The sequence below is a fragment of the Chiloscyllium plagiosum genome, unplaced genomic scaffold (genome assembly GCF_037043375.1).
Source record: "Chiloscyllium plagiosum isolate Xiang-an unplaced genomic scaffold, Cpla_swu_hap1 HiC_scaffold_5, whole genome shotgun sequence".
NCBI lineage: Eukaryota > Metazoa > Chordata > Chondrichthyes > Orectolobiformes > Hemiscylliidae > Chiloscyllium > Chiloscyllium plagiosum.
Window position 1 is genome coordinate 34,568,575 of NW_028270143.1, and position 15,989 is coordinate 34,584,563.

Consider the following 15,989-nt stretch of genomic DNA (forward strand, 5'->3'; position numbering starts at 1 on the left):
TATTGCAATTATACTAGCCTCCATCACATCCTCTGGCAGCTCATTCCATACGCATACCACCCTCTGTGTGAAAAAAGTGCCCCTTAGGTCTCTTTTATACCTTTCCACTCTCACTCTAAACCCATGGCCTCTAGTTATCGACTCCCACACCCCAGGGAAAATACTTTGTCTATTTATCCTATCCATGCCCTTCATGATTTTATAAATCTCTATAAGATCACCCCTCAGCCTCCGACATTCCAGGGAAAACAGCCCTAGCCTGTTCAGCCTCTCCCTATAGCTTAAATCGGCCAATCCTGGCAACATTCTTGTTAATCTTTTCTGAGCCCTTTCAAGTTTCATCACATCTTTCTGATAGAAAGGAGACCAGAATTGCATGCAAAATTCAAAAATTCCAACAGTGACCTAACCAATGACTTGGTCAGCTGCAACATGACCTCCCAATTTCTGTACTCAATACTCTGACCAATAAAGGAAAGCATACCAAACGTGTTCTTCACTATCCTATCTACCTGCAACTCCACTTTCAAGGAGCTATGAATCTGCACTCCAAGGTCTCTTTGTTCAGCAACAATACTTTACTATTAAGTGTATAAGTCCTGCTAAGATTTGCTTTCCCAAAATACGGCACCTTGCATTTATCTGAATTAAACTCCATCTGCCACTTCTCAGCCCATTGGCCCATCTCATCAAGATCCCGTTGTAATCTGAGGTAACCTTCTTCGCTGTCCACTACACCTCCAATTTTGATGTCATCTGTAAACTTACTAACTATACCTCTTATGGTCACATCCAAATCATTTATATAAATAATGAAAAGTAGTGGACCCAGCACCGATCCTTGTGATACTCCACAGCTCATAGGTCTCCAGTCTAAAAAACAACCATCACCACCACCCTCTGTCTTCTACCTTTGAGCCAGTCCTGTATTCAAATGGCTAGTTGTCCCTGTATTCCATGAGTTCTAACCTCGCTAACCAGTCTCCCATGGGGAACCCTGTTGAATGCCTTAATGAAGTCCATATTGAGCTTCTAACTAAGTATCTAATTTGTAAACTACACTAAATCTTAGCAATTGCTTTCTCCAAGATGTATAATTCTGAATTCTACTAGGCCTATTTCCAAATTAGTTCACCAGGCAATTTCTTTTTCTAATGCCATGTCTTCCTAGTGTGATTACATATCTTGTTTGCTTAAAAGTCTTTCATTTAACTGTAACTGCATTTCATTGACAGCAGAGCTGCTCGCTGCTGCTATACTAAAGGTTTTTCAAGTGTTTATTTTTAGCTGAAATGGAGGATTAGGCAAAGGTGAGGACTGCAGACGCGAGAAATCAGAGTCTAGATTGGAGTGATGCTGGAAAAGCACAGCAGGTCAGGCAGCATCTGAGGAGCAAGAAAATCGATGTTTCAGGCAAAAGCCCTTCATCAGGAATGAAGATGAAGGATTTTTGCCTGATACATCGATTTTCCTGCTCCTCGGATGCTGACTGACCTGCTGTGCTTTTCCAGCACCACTCTAATCTAGACTCTGAAATGGAGGATTGCCACCTTCTCACAGCTAAAATGGTGGATTCCAACTTTCATAGATAAAATGGAGGTTACCCACCCTTTGCAGGTGAAATGAAAAATTCTCGCCTTTTCCCCAATTTCATTGTTCAATTTCCCAGTTTGAGTCTTTATTAATTGATTTCCACTTTAATCACAGTTTTACCAAATGATTTCTGTTCCTTGTAGTTTAAAAAAATAGTTTCTACCTTTATTGTAGTTCTTTATGAAGAATTGTCCACCTTTTCTGTGGCTTGAATGAAGTTTTGAAAACTTTCTGTCCCAGTTGGATTAGAGTTGCGTTGATTTTTAATCTCCCCAATGTTGATTATTGCCTTTTTGGTGTCTCTGGATTGGCAGCCTTGGATTAATACTTCTCTTGTAGTCTTTTACTTCCAATTCTGAGGCTGTTCCTTGCTATTGGTGGCGATACTTGATCTGTGCTACAAATAATGCTTTTACAGTCTGGATTACTGGCCATTTTCAATAATCTGCTGGCTCACCAGTGATTTTAAACTTCCCTCAGAGCCTCCAATGTCTGTTTGTTCACTGATGTATCCAACTTGGAACTGCTCTCACAGACACTGTCTCACAATGTAGCCTGCATCTGCTTTGGAGTTGCTATATCTCCTTTTCCAGGGAGTTGTTAACCCTCCCGTTTTAGTGCATCCCTTACCAGGTCTGAAATGGTCTTACAACTCATCAGAGTATTCTTCATTGTTGGGAGTTGCTGCCACCATCCTCAGAATGTAGCAAACCACAGGGCCTGCTTAGTCTAGTGCAGTAAAGGAAAATCATTTCCTGGTCTCACTCAAAAAGTCTTTTGTAGTTAACAAGGTATAGTTTATTGCACGTTAATGGCTAGTTACAGGTTACATTGATATGATAGACATTGTTGCAGAGACTGAGGAGAACCAGATGTTGGGTTTCACTTCTTTGAAATCCTCAGCTGTTCACCCACAAATCCATATAACCTCATCATAGTTCACGGTGCTTATGGCACTCTTCAGTATTAACCCTTTTGGATACATATGCTACATCTACTACAAGAAGAAAAAGACATATGCTTTGAAGATCAAGCATAGCTATACTTCCTCTTTTGTCAAGTTACCAGATTGCATTCGCTGGTTAGGTTCTTGCTTGAAGAACAGCTATAACCACTTAAGCAGCAAGAGAGGGCATTCTTTTGATTATTAGTTAACGATGATCACAGAATTAATTAATTGTTTGATATAACATGTTCAAATAGAAGAATGGGTATTATTTAAATGAATAATAAATTTGTCTGTAAATATCGACAAAAGGTAATTTTTATATTGTATACTCATTATCAGAGTGATATAGTTTGTGCTGAGGAATTTTGTTCCAATTAAAACATTATGTTGCAAGTCACTTGCTTTTGAAGTTTTTCAGACATTTAATTGGTGAATAAGCCACCAATTTAGATCTTCTTAAAAGTCAATGTAAGCCTGGTTTCTTACAGCTGTAAGGCTTGGTCTGTACACAGTTAATTAAAGCAGAAGAATGTTTCAAATGCGTAAAATCTCATTGGACACAGAAGAAATTTACTATTAGAATACGCACAACATAAAGCTCCCTTCACCAAGTCATTCTCATAAACTGGATTTTGTGATATGCTCTATTTGTGCTATTTGACAGTTCTTTTTTTTGTAAAAGTTATCCTTCCGTCCATTCATGCGTAATGCTACATTGTGTGTGTGTGGAAAATTAGGCGCTGCACATCAATGAAATGTGCTTACACATAGAAACTGCTTTTGGAGAGGTTAATGTAAGTGGCAGGGAGGGATAATGAGTGCTACAGAGGCACAATTATTACAGTCAATGGTGAGGGAATGACATGGAATAGGGTATCAAAGTGTTTAAAAACTGTGGAATGCAACATTGGTGTAAAAGCTGGACCCTGGTTGGCTCTGATTCAGATCTTCAATGTACAGTGCAAAAAGGAATCCAAATTTTGTCAGTAACAAAATAACTTTCCATTGGCCATTAAAGTGATCTTGAAAAAAAGAAAATGTGCCCATATGAACCTCATGATAGTTAGATTTGGACTAAAGTTCATATTTTTCCTATGATTATCCCTATCTGAAAAGTCCTGACCCCTCCAATCATTGTTATTTGTCACAATGTATCATGTCCAGTGAATTAGCTGAGAGGAAAATAAAGTGGCCCATTATCAACAGGTATCGAGATCACCTCAAGCCTACAGGAAAATATTAGTAAAACGAGGACAATCTTTAGGTCCAATCAGCTCAAATAGGAAACTTACTAATGATTCTCATGTGAACTAATCTTAGCAATTATGAAACATGACATTAATCTTGGTCAAACCTGAGTCTGCAAGGCACCATGTACATAGAGTCATTACATAACTCTTAAACAAAAGGACAAAGCATATTTTAAAAAATTCATTTGTTGGATGTGGGCATCGCTGGCTGGCCAGTATTCATTGCCCATCCCTGATGTCCTTGAGAAGGCACCTTCTTAAACTCTGCACTCTGCACTCACAATGTCATTAGGGAGGGAATTCCAGGATTTTGACCCAGAGGCAGTGAAGAAATGGCGATATACTTCCAAGTCAGGATGGTGTGTGGCTTGGAGGGGCACTTGCCTTTATCCTTCTAGATGGAAGTGATCGTGGATTTGGAAGGTGCTGTCTGAGCATCTTTGGTGAATTTCTGCTGGGCATTCTGGGCACAGTACACATTGCTGTTCATTATGGAGAGAGTGGATGCTTGTGGATATGGGACCAATCAAGTGTCCTGGATGATGTCAAGCTTCTCAAATGTTTTTGGAGCTGCATCCATCAAGGCAAGTGGGGATTGTTCAATCACACTCCTGACTTGTGCCTTGTAGATAATAGACAGGCTATGGCAAGTCAAGTGGTGAGTTACTCACCACAGTATTCTTAGCCTCTGACCTGTTCTTGTAGCCACTGTGTTTATATGGCAAGTCCAGTGAGTTTCAGGTCAATGATGGGTTGATGATAGTGAGGGATTCAGTAAGTTTAAGACCATTGAATATCAAGGGCCTGTGCTTAGATTGTCTCTTATTGGAGATGGTCATAATCTGGCATTAGTGTGGTGAGAATATTCCTTGCCATTTGTCAGCCTAAGCCTGGATATTGTCCATATCTTGTTGTATTTGAAAAATGGACTGCTTCAGTACCTGAAGAGTTGCGAATGGTATTGAACATTATGTAATCATCAGTGAACATCCCCACTTCTGACCTTATGATGGAGAGAAGGACATTGATGAAGCAGCCATGGATAGTTGGGGGAGACAGTGAGTTGTTTAATGTTCGCCACCACTCACAACTAGATTTGATCTGATGGTTGTAGTATCGTTTAGCTTTGACTATCACTTGCTGCTTATGCTGTTTGGCATGCAAGTGGCCCTGTTTGGTAGCTTCACCACATAATCCTCAGTCAGGTTTGCTGGTATTTGCCATTGTGACTACCTCACATGAGCAGGCTTGTTGGCTTGGTCAGGGTTCACCCCTAACACTGTCAACATTTAATAAAAACAAGCCAAACTGTATGTAACTGAGAGTTGTCATGAGCTGATCAGCACGGAGAGGCTTCACCCTTAATGTTGTAAGCCTTTGTGCAAAGAGATGGCATGGCTTTAATGGAGCCAAGTAACTGAAGAAGGGTGTCCTCATCAGAACTTGGAGGAAAAGACTTGATGTGCAAATATCTTCCTGGTCGAGATAGCCGGGTTTGTGAAACACACTTTTTCTAGTTTTTGGTTAACAAGATCGCACCTGAGAGCATACTTCCAAAGGCTGAGTCGGTAATGAATAATCATGACCTGCAAATAAATGCAAAATGCTTTCTTAACTATGAAGTTGATCCACCTTAAAGATTCTGAGAACTTAGTGGCGAAATGTCAACCCACCATCAGGAAAGTGGAATGCAGTGGGCTGGCCATCTCTTTTAGTTAATGTGACATGGATGGGGGTGCTAGGGTAAAATGCTTCCCACAATGTCACAATGCTGAAGAGTCCAAAGATCTTGGGTGGATATATGTTTGAAGGTTGCAGAGGCTATTTGGTTGGATAATACTCTGGCAGTTTTAAGATGGACGTACAATGGAATCTTGGGGAGTGGGAGGCACTCTGCCTGCTACCCTATTCCTTTTACCAGGAGCAGGATATCATTTGGGGGGACCTACCTGCCAGTAGGTAAATTATGGCACTTAACTCATCATTTAATGTCACTGAAGGGCCTCAGAGGAGTGAAGAGCATGGCTGATCTGACTGTGGCCTTGACTTCCACTTTAGTGCCTGTCCCCACAATCTTTGTCAATCAAAAATCTATCAAAATCAGTCTTAAACACATTCAATGACCCAACTTCCATTGCTCTTTGTGGAAGAGAGTTCCAAAGAATAATGACACTCTGAAACAAGAGATGCTTCTCATCTCGTCTTAAGTGGGTGACCCCTTATTTTTAATCTGTGCCTCTTAGTTCCAGATTCTTCCACGTGTGAAAATATTGTTTCAGTATTTACCCTGTCAAGTACCCTCAGAATTTGATATGCTTCAATCAGATCACCTCATTCTTCTAGACTCCTATGCATATTACGCCAACCTACTCTACTTTTCCTCACAGAACAACCCTTTCATCCCAGCAATCAGTCTGAACCCCTCGCAAAGCAAATGTATCCTTCCTTAAGGAGACCAAATTTCACACAGTGCTCCTGATGTATGTCTTACCGATGCCCTCTATAGCTGTAGTAAGACTTCCTTACTTTTGTATTCCATCCCACTTGCCATAAATGTTGACATTCCATTCACCTTTCTGAATTTTGGCTGTTAATATTTGTTCTATGATTCATGAATGAATCTTTTTGGCTTTTCTATACTTTCTGTCAAAGTGCAAAAGCTCCCATTTTCCAAGATTATACTTTATTTGCCAATTTTATTTCCCACTCACTTAACTCTTCGACATCCCTTTGCAGATACTTTGGGTGGAATCTTATAAGAGAAGGAATGATATGGGCTTTGAGAAATGCAGCAGAATTGTGTGAGAGACCCAGCAAAGCCTATTTCAATGTCAGGAACATTGCACCGTATCTTTTAAGCAAGTCCCAGGCATCAAAGAGAGATTCTCACTAGGGAGAAGTGAATTGCTCGTTAGGGGGATTGTTGTTCGTTAATGGCCATAATAAGTGAACTTCTGGTCTTATTATCATTTAGCTTCCTATCTTTCCACTTGTCGTATGCAAACTAGAATTTTCAACATGGAAATAGGACCAGATACCTCATGAGTTCAGCACACCATTGACTTTGAATAACTTCAATGTTCCTCACCAGGCAACAGCATCTCAGGGCATGATCCTACCTATGCCATTGCTTGGTTTTTATCATGCTCATTCACTTTGTGTCTTTACATCAATGCTCACAGCATCTCTACTTTTGCATGTCTTGCTTTTTTCGCATTTTTTCACTTTCAGAATTTAAAGACTCTCAGTACTTCTGTGTTGCTTTGTCATTTAGTGCAGATACAAAGTGTAATAGTTCTCAACATCGATCTGTCAAAGGGATGAACATGTTGCTGCAAATTTCACACCTATAGCATGTAACAGCAGTGCAGGCTACACACATACTGCATATCCTTCATCTAAAAGTCATATCTCAACGTCTAAGGGGAGTAGCTCTCAGTCAAGTCAAGGGGGACTATCAACAGTTATGAGATCCCAATATAGTAAGACGGAGTAAACAATTGATCAGTTAGCTGCTTGAGACAGTCAGGGTTATGGGATCTTATCACCACAGTCCGAGGAATGGATCACAGTCCGTCCTGCAGATGTAGTGTAGCCAATCCATGGATTAATGTTATGTCAGTATGGGAGCTGTGCAGAGATCAGTCACAGGCATGGCCACTCATCAGTCAGCCTGACTTTCATATTGGTCATGGGGGTGGATCACAGTTGATCCTGGTGTTTGGCTCAAAAAAAAAAGTCAAGGGAATATTAAGGGGCCACTTCTGTGGTAGAGATGCTGGAGAAGTCAGTTGTTGAGACTGGAGGAAGCACACTGCAATGTCGAGGGGACGATAATTGTCAAGTGGTGCAACGCAACATGTAAAGGTGGGAAATTATCATGCACAGGAGGACATGGTTACTGGCGGGAGGGTTGGGAGGACAGCAAGAGTCACCATCCTGCAAACTAGAATTTTCAACGGAGTGGGTACCTTGTGAGTTCAGCACACCATTGGGGACATTGCAGGACAGCGATTGGTGCAGCTAAGCCACAGGCTAATTCTGGGACATGAAAATGTAAATTGTAAAGTTATATGGGAACACATGGAAGTTCAGCACTAATGGAGGCCAACAGAAAATAGAAGAAAAAAAACATTTGGCAAGGGGACCCTTGATTACGAGCTGCGCCTGTGGGTCACCCTGCCAAGTATGACTCGTGCTGCCTCCATCCTTACGTAAACCATGAATGCACAATGGAAATGGAAAATGGCTGTGACTGCAACTAGAATGGGTGGTGTAATTATTTGTCTGTCTGAACATGTGGATTGTACTTGTGAATGGTGTGAGTTCTATAAGAGGCAATTACATTAATCAGGGACTTACACAGTGGATAATCTACAAGCATAGCATTCTGCATGTGAAATGTCACAATGTCCAAATGTGTGGGATACATATCTTGCTCAAAAACACCTTTTACCACATCATTGAAAGTTATAAATTGAAGAAAGTCATGTCTGTAAAGTGGAAAATGTCATAAGTCATGTTAAAAGTATCACTCATGAACCATTGTTCACAAAGACATTCCAATATCTTAAAAGATACAAAAAGACAAGGAGCTAGAATGAGGGAAACTGGTTAAAAAGTTCTCATAATTGTTTTTAAAAAGAATAGCCTTTCTATACCTCTTTCAATAAAACAAATTATCAAACTATCTAAAACAGAATCTTTGAGTTCTTGATATCTCAAACCTTGTGCAAGTGAACATTGAGCCATTGACAAAAGGAATCACAGGGAAAAAAAGTATCTTATTATAAGAATTATCAATCAGTCATCACTTCTGTACAGCTATGTAAACAAAATTAATCCTCTCAGAAGTTAAGGCTAAGGATGCATAATAAGGCTTGGCTGAGACCATGAAGGGGAATAAAAAGAAACCACGAAGATTGGTGGGAATATAGGATGGTTCTGAAGCCTCCCAAATCCAGCTAAAAGTTCATGACTTCTCTGAGGGGCTATGAGCCAGGAGTTTCCAGAGCCTGGTCAAAACCATGTCAATTGCAGTGAGGTATGGGATGCCTAATCCTCAGGAGTTTTGCAGATCAGGACTACTCGCTCCCTTAACCCACAAAAGGGAAAATTAGGAATACCAGAAATAAGGGCAGAAATCCAAAATGTCAGTCCCACTTAGCATTATTAAATGTTTCCTCATTCCCGCTACATGCGTCCCCAAGGCCCATGCATAGTAGTGACTTCCAGAATGCCTCAATGAACACTCTGATCACCTTGCATGGAACCTTGGAGCAGCTGTGCATGCTTATCCCACATCTTAGGGGAAACATCGATTCTGATTCTGTGAAAATCCAATCCACTGAGTACAGAATCAGGGAGTTATGCTGAACCTTCATAATATTTAGGTTAGATCGTAGTGAGGAGTATTGTATTCAGTTCTGGTCACTAAACTTTAAAAATGATATGAAGATTCTTGAGGTGATTCTAAGGATACTGGAATTCAGTTATTTGTAGAGTCCCTACAGTGTGGAATCAGGCCATTCAGTCCACATGGATCCACTGAAGAGCATACTTCCCAGACCCACCCCATTCTTGGGACCCTTCATTTTTCATGGCTAATCCACCTACCCTGCACATGATAGGCAATTTACCATGGCCAATCCACCTAACCAGCTCATCTTTGGACTGTGGGAGGAAACTGGAGCACCTGGAGGAAACCCACACAGACATTGGGAGAATGTCCAAAATCCCAACAGACAATCACCCGAGGTTGGAATTGAACCCAGGCCCCGGCACTGTGAGGCAGCAGTGCGAACCACTGAGCCACTGTGCTGCCCCAGGTGATGAGGTTTGAGCTAAATGATTCAGTTAGAAAAGCTATCGTTATTGTCCTTGGAACAAAGGCCATTCTGAAGAAGGGTCACTGGACCCGAAATGTTAACTTTGATTTCTCTGCACAGATGCTGCCAGACCTGTTGAGCTTTTTGAGCAATTTCAGCTTTTGTTTGCAATTGTGAGGAGATTTGGTTGATGTACACAAGCTCACATTAGGATTGGCTAAAGTGTGTGGAAGAAAGCTTTTAAAAAGGTCATTAATTGAAATATTTCCATTATCTGGAAAAAAAATTCTGCTTACTACAGGACAACAAATGTGCCAATTATCCTAAACCATTTAAGATTTCAGTAGCAGCCCAAACCAATACATTGTGCTATTGATACTTTTAAAAAGTCTGGATGATGAATCTTTATGGGCTGGTAACAAACGGAGAGCAATGAATGCTTGACATTGTTAGAAAGGTTTCATACATCCTACTGTTGCAGCAAGGTTCATTGTTTCCTCATGTCATATGATGGGTGAATCGGCATAGAAGTGCCACAGCTCAGCATAAAGCCATGAAAAGTCATGTGATTGGTTGAAATGCCATGTCTTGGCATGGGGTGGTATGAGGCTCATGAGGAGGGTTATACGGCTAGGGAGCATAGCCTGTTAAGGGAGACTTTGAGGAGAATGTTTTGAATCTATAACTTGTAAGTTACCTCAAGCAGATTATTTTTCATGACAACTCTGAGGTGCCAGGGGCAACAATACTTTGAGGAGCAAACACAACTCTTGAGAATTGCAGAGGAGTAGGCCAGGCCTTTTTCTGCAATGGAGCTGGGCCATTTGGGGGTACGATGTGCAGGGACACAACTTAAGCAGCCCTATTCCATCAGAAAAATATCTGAAAATTAATATGTCCAGAAATGGGGTCAACAATCGTTGGATTGGGTTCCACCTGCCATTTTTAATGGGCTCCCAGGCTTTCCGATGGGGGACATAAGGAGATATTGCAAAGAAAAAATACCTTCTAAGGAAGTAAATCAATTCCAAGGGAAGCACATACTATCCATGATGAATTAAGTAATTTAAAGATAGCACCAAACTGAAAGAAAAAGCATACAATTCTTTCACAAATAGTGGCGGACAGGTGAGCTAAGTATAAGTAACATTAAAGAATGATTAATAGATTAAGAAGGAAGGGAAAATTATAGCATGAGCAAAAGCTAGCTAGAAATATATGAACAAACAATATGGTTCTCCAGGTATTTAAAAAAGAAATGAGTGATTCAAGTGAATGTTGTTTCTGTAGTGAGTTGGGGAAATTAATAATAGAACATAGGGAAGTGGTAGGTGACAAGGACAGTTATTTTGTACAAGCCTTCACTGTAGTGGACACCAATAACATCTGAGATATGATCTGAAAGGGAGCAAGGAAGTTAAAAGGATCACAGCGACAAAGGAGACAATACTGAGAATATTATTAGAACTAAAATCTGACAAGTGCCCTGGCCTTGATGGGCACCATCTTGCTCAGAGTCAATGACTATCAAGTAGGGCATTGATGCCACAATCAGACCACCCATAATCATACTGAATGTAGCAAGCTAGAGGGGCCAAGTGGCCTACTCCTGCTCCTAATGTGTGTGCTTTCTCCCCACTCAGTGAAATCCAGGCTGAAGAGTTGGTTGAAAAAGATTTTGTAACTACAGAGTTCAGATTATGTAGTCTGGTCCAGCCTAAATGGTCTAGAGAGAAAATGTGCTTTGACTTAACTGGGATGGAAGGCTGATCTGGAAAGATTTTTTTTTAATTCAAGCAGTAGGGAGGATACAATGAGATGAATTATGAAATTAGGTAGCAACTACAATGTGGCATTCTTAGGAGAGGAAAGACTACACCTGAAAAAAATGCCAATGATTTATTGCTCAGTGGAACAAGCTCTTACTCTGAGTTGAAGCAGGGGTTACCATGGAATTATTTAAAAATTTAGAGACAGTTTGTTTTAATTTATAGTCAGTGGGATATGAAGAAGTGGGGATGTAACAGATGATATATAAAAATTGATTTGTTTTCCAGTTTTCAACTGCTCTGTACTCTCTCACGGTTCTGTGATATTGTGAAGATTCCACTCCAATCAAAAAGAACTCTCAGCAACACACATTATAAAATGCAAAAACATACATATGTTTTCTGCTGGTAGTTTGAGACTTTATTGAAAATTATAGCCACATAAGTTGTAAACTTATCACTTGATCTGTCCAGCTATGAACTGACTGACCAATTCACACAAACGTATTTCAAATAAGAATTCCGCATGATGAAGATATTGCATACGTGAGGTATTTCCATTTGAACGGAGTGCATTACTTTATTGTTCTTTCTGTTTTCAATGTTTCAATTTGGGTTGTTATAAATGCTCAACAAACACAATCTAGTTAGAAAAGCATAAAGAGTTTCTATCCCATTCACAAGAACTTCAACTGGGTCAAGGCTGTATGAATTTAAAACTTTTCACCAGGCACAGAATCGCTGCAGGCTTATTGCACTGGGGACAATTTCTTTTCAGGAAATAAAGCTTACTAGACATTTTAGTATGAAATGAAGTTAAAAGAACAGTAGGAGGATGACAATACATAGGTACAATGAATATATTTCACAATGCATCACTTTAATGTGGGCAATTACACTTTAGATCCGTAGTTTCTCAGTCAACTAACTATTTCCCAGTGAATAGGCCTTAGTATTTGTGTTAATTTTCTCTGTCTCTTGCTTCCTCAATAATTCCCACACACAACGTTGTTGGACCTCACCTTTAGCTCTCCAGAGGCCACTTTGGAAGCCATCTCAATGACACAGCCAACGGCCATGCGTGCAGCACTGGACGAATGCATCTCATTCCAAATGGTGTCACTGTCCACCTGAGCAAACAGACAGCAAAGAGAAACAAATCTGTGAGGGAGGGCTGGCAGGATGACAGCCAATGTACAATAACATTAGTCTTCCTTCTTGGCCAGCTGAACGGACCTTCTGGACACGGATTGCTTATGCTTTTTTATACACAGCCATGTCCAATGGAAATACATTCCTGTCATGCCTCACTGCCACTCAGTGTTTAGACTTCATTACAAACAACATCACATGCATGGACCGGATCTAGCTTACTTTGCAAGACTGTTATACACAGGCCACAGTAGTGGTTTGATATGAGCCAGGGGTCTGTGGTATGTGCATGACTCTGTTAAACAAGTGCCAAAGAAATTGAAAAGAAAACCAAGTTAATGTTTATCACATTAGATACTAACAGAAAGCATACTCAGCAATTTTAGAAGCATTCTTTAAAAATGTTGTTTTACCTCCAGTTCTTTGTGACATAAAACAGTATTATTTAAATGACGAAACAATACGTAATGAAATAGAATTATGTCTCATTAAAATTATCTGCCTACACATCAATGGTACAAATGACACTCTAGTACTTATATTCCTTATCCACTAATACAGATTTCTATGTATTACTGTAATAAATACTTTAATATTATGCTAATAATTTCCTTTTCCATAGTATATAATTTTTATAAGTACCACCAATTGGAAATTAACTGATTATGACAAGCATTGAAATAGCTAAACTCTTACCGTATTACTGCTGCCTGTTAGAGATGGATATTCTGCAGTAAAAATTCTTCAGGTAGTTTACAGTCAATGGAAAAGATTACTAATAGTCTTGTATGTGTCTTTCTGATGCCAAAAACAATTTATGAAACAATTTAATTGCATTATTAGGAACCTTGAATTTACAGAGAAAGAGTAAAGAAAGAGAAAATATGCCTGAAAATCTGATGAATTTCAGAATTACTAGAATATGTTATGAAAAGGATGAACACTTTCGAGACACCTTTTCCTTAGAGTAGCTGATAAGATGTAAAAAGTATTAAATGCCTCAACAACTGGACATTCCAGGAATTCAGAATTAAAATTGGTCTTTGTTTCTTCAACTTTATGCCTGTTTCTAGATTAATCAGTGACTGAGAAATTATAAAGGAATGACTGAATGGTGCAATGCAAGTTTAAGGTGGAACATGCAGTAAAATGAAGTTAATATCTTGAACATATCAAAAGACTTGATGGGCTGAATGGTCAATCCTCCTATTTCTTCTGAGTTTATATCTAACAGTGCTTGAAAAAACCTGTGACATGAAATTGGTTGGAGCCACTTTCCAAGCTTCAGCTGCTTAAAACAATCATCAATCCTGTTTAAACCAGAAACAAGTCTGCCTTATTACGTTTATTTTATTTAGTTGGGGCTGGGTACGTCATACGTAGGCAACTAGTAAATTTTACAGTTTGAGCACAACTAGAAAATGTGAGGTGTGCAAAACTTAACCACTTAATCAACGTGTCTTATTTTAAAGTTGCAATTCTTGAATGCATACGCTGATTGAAAAAGACTTGTCAGATTACTTTAAAAACACACACACATATAAATACTGTGACATAATTTTGTTTTCTATTGGTCTAGATTTGCAATTAAAAATACAAGGTTGGAGTCAATTGCAGTGGTTGGAGTCATACCTGGAAAATAGGGAGGTGCTATGTCAGGGTACATACTCAGATGTATTCCTGCCTCAGGGAAAGTTTATATGGTTGGCACTAGCAATGGCTTCCTGCTTCATGCAGGCAGGCAATTCAAACAATGATGACCCCACTTAGGGGACATTATGCTACATTGGCAGTAATGTTCCCATCGTTGGAGTGGGCCCTATCTTTTGTGGAGACTGACAGTTTCCTTATCATTACTTCTGCAGAGGGAATTCTTTAGTTCTTGACTTCCCTATGAACAGTTGGGGGTGTGTCCATGTTGAGATGCCCTCAAACTCACCTTATTACCTTATCGACAACCATTACTCTGCAGGTGGGACTGCCAGTCTGACAATATTCCAGCCTTCTGATTGCCTTGTCAGCTTCAATTGGATATACAGGAGAATAACTTTGTAATTGATTGCACAAAAGTCATGACTGATGTCCTGCCATGGCCATATCTATATTCCTGCCCCGGGAATTAGGCTGGCATCAGTATCAGAACCTAACATGCAAGTTGCCTTTCCAGTAACTGGATTTTCTTACTTGAATTGGATGGGAATGGGGGTGGACAATGGACACAAACGGCACATCACTACATCCTACTGTCCCGCAGGCATGAGGATGAAGGCAAGAAACACAAAGTTGGTGATTAGATTTGTCTAAGTTAAGTCATTACCATGCTCCTCGAGAGCCAGCATTGGGAAAGGTGGGCAGTTGGGAGGAGCTGGGTCAAGAAAACATCTCCACTCTGTCAGGAACAAGGTATGCTGTGTGCAAAGCTAATTCATTTTTAAAAAGTGACAAGTTTTAAGAAAATCTGTTCCATTGGTCATGACATTTTCTTAACCAGAATGATTTACTAGCTCATGTGTGAGACATGCTCGATGTTTAAATGGACATGTTTCAATATTATTGCGGCAGAATTTAAAAACTAATTAGCAATATCTTGTAAGTGAAGGGAGGTGTTGTCATTAAATTCACCATAAAAAAATTTAAAACACATTGACAGGCAATGTATAATTGAATAAAACAGCAAAATTAGTTGTTACTTTTAATATAAAAATGGTTCAAAATATTCCCTGCAGGGTTTTTATTTGAAGAAGTTAAGATGTGGTGTCTTTTTTGGAGGACATTAGATAATGAGAAAGGAGGTGAAGTCGATTGGATTCTAAATATACATTGCCCACAGACTCCTCAAGGCAGTAAATATTACAGGCTACCTGCGAGTCTGTGAACCTCTTTAACTCTACAAATGCACGGGACTCCTGCATGTAACACCCACTGCTTCAGATAGTAATGGGGAGGATACTGCCTAATAACAACTCTTAGAGCAGCAAACTGGGATTGTACTGATAAGTTTCGATTGTTATACCAAACAGTCTTGTGTCCCTGCAGTGTGAGATTGCCAATAATTAGCTTGCAATCGTGAATAGTTTTGTGCTGTGGGTTCACTATGAATCAGGTTGAGACTGCTTGAACATATTTTACATACAAGTGCCGCAGCTGGCAGGAGGGAGCTTTCATCTTATCATTCTGGAGTCGATTCAAACCCAGACCCCTGATGTGAAATTCAGAGTCCAAACACATTGCATCACTTTGTCCATGTGTGAGTCATGCTCGATGTTTAAATGGACGCGTTTCAATATTATTGCGGCAGAATTTAAAAGCTAATTAGCAATATCTTGTATGTGAAGGGAAGTGTTGTCATTAAATTCACCATAAAAAAAAAGTTAAAACACATTGACAAGCAATGTATAATTGAATAAAACAGCAAAATTAGTTGTTACTTTTAACATAAAAATGGTTC

The 15,989-nt window shown here is 39.6% G+C and overlaps 1 protein-coding gene across 8 annotated transcripts in view; it reads right to left on the reverse strand.

Annotated features, from left to right (window-relative positions):
- Positions 1-15,989, reverse strand: part of LOC122549771 (histone deacetylase 9-like) — a 796,606-nt gene that overhangs the window by 153,619 nt on the left and 626,998 nt on the right. For all 8 annotated transcript variants that reach the window (XM_087987095.1, XM_087987091.1, XM_043689766.2 and 5 more), the window contains one exon: positions 12,412-12,519. In XM_087987095.1, coding sequence (XP_087843221.1) covers positions 12,412-12,519 — 108 coding nt within the window. The remainder of the gene's footprint in view (positions 1-12,411; positions 12,520-15,989) is intronic.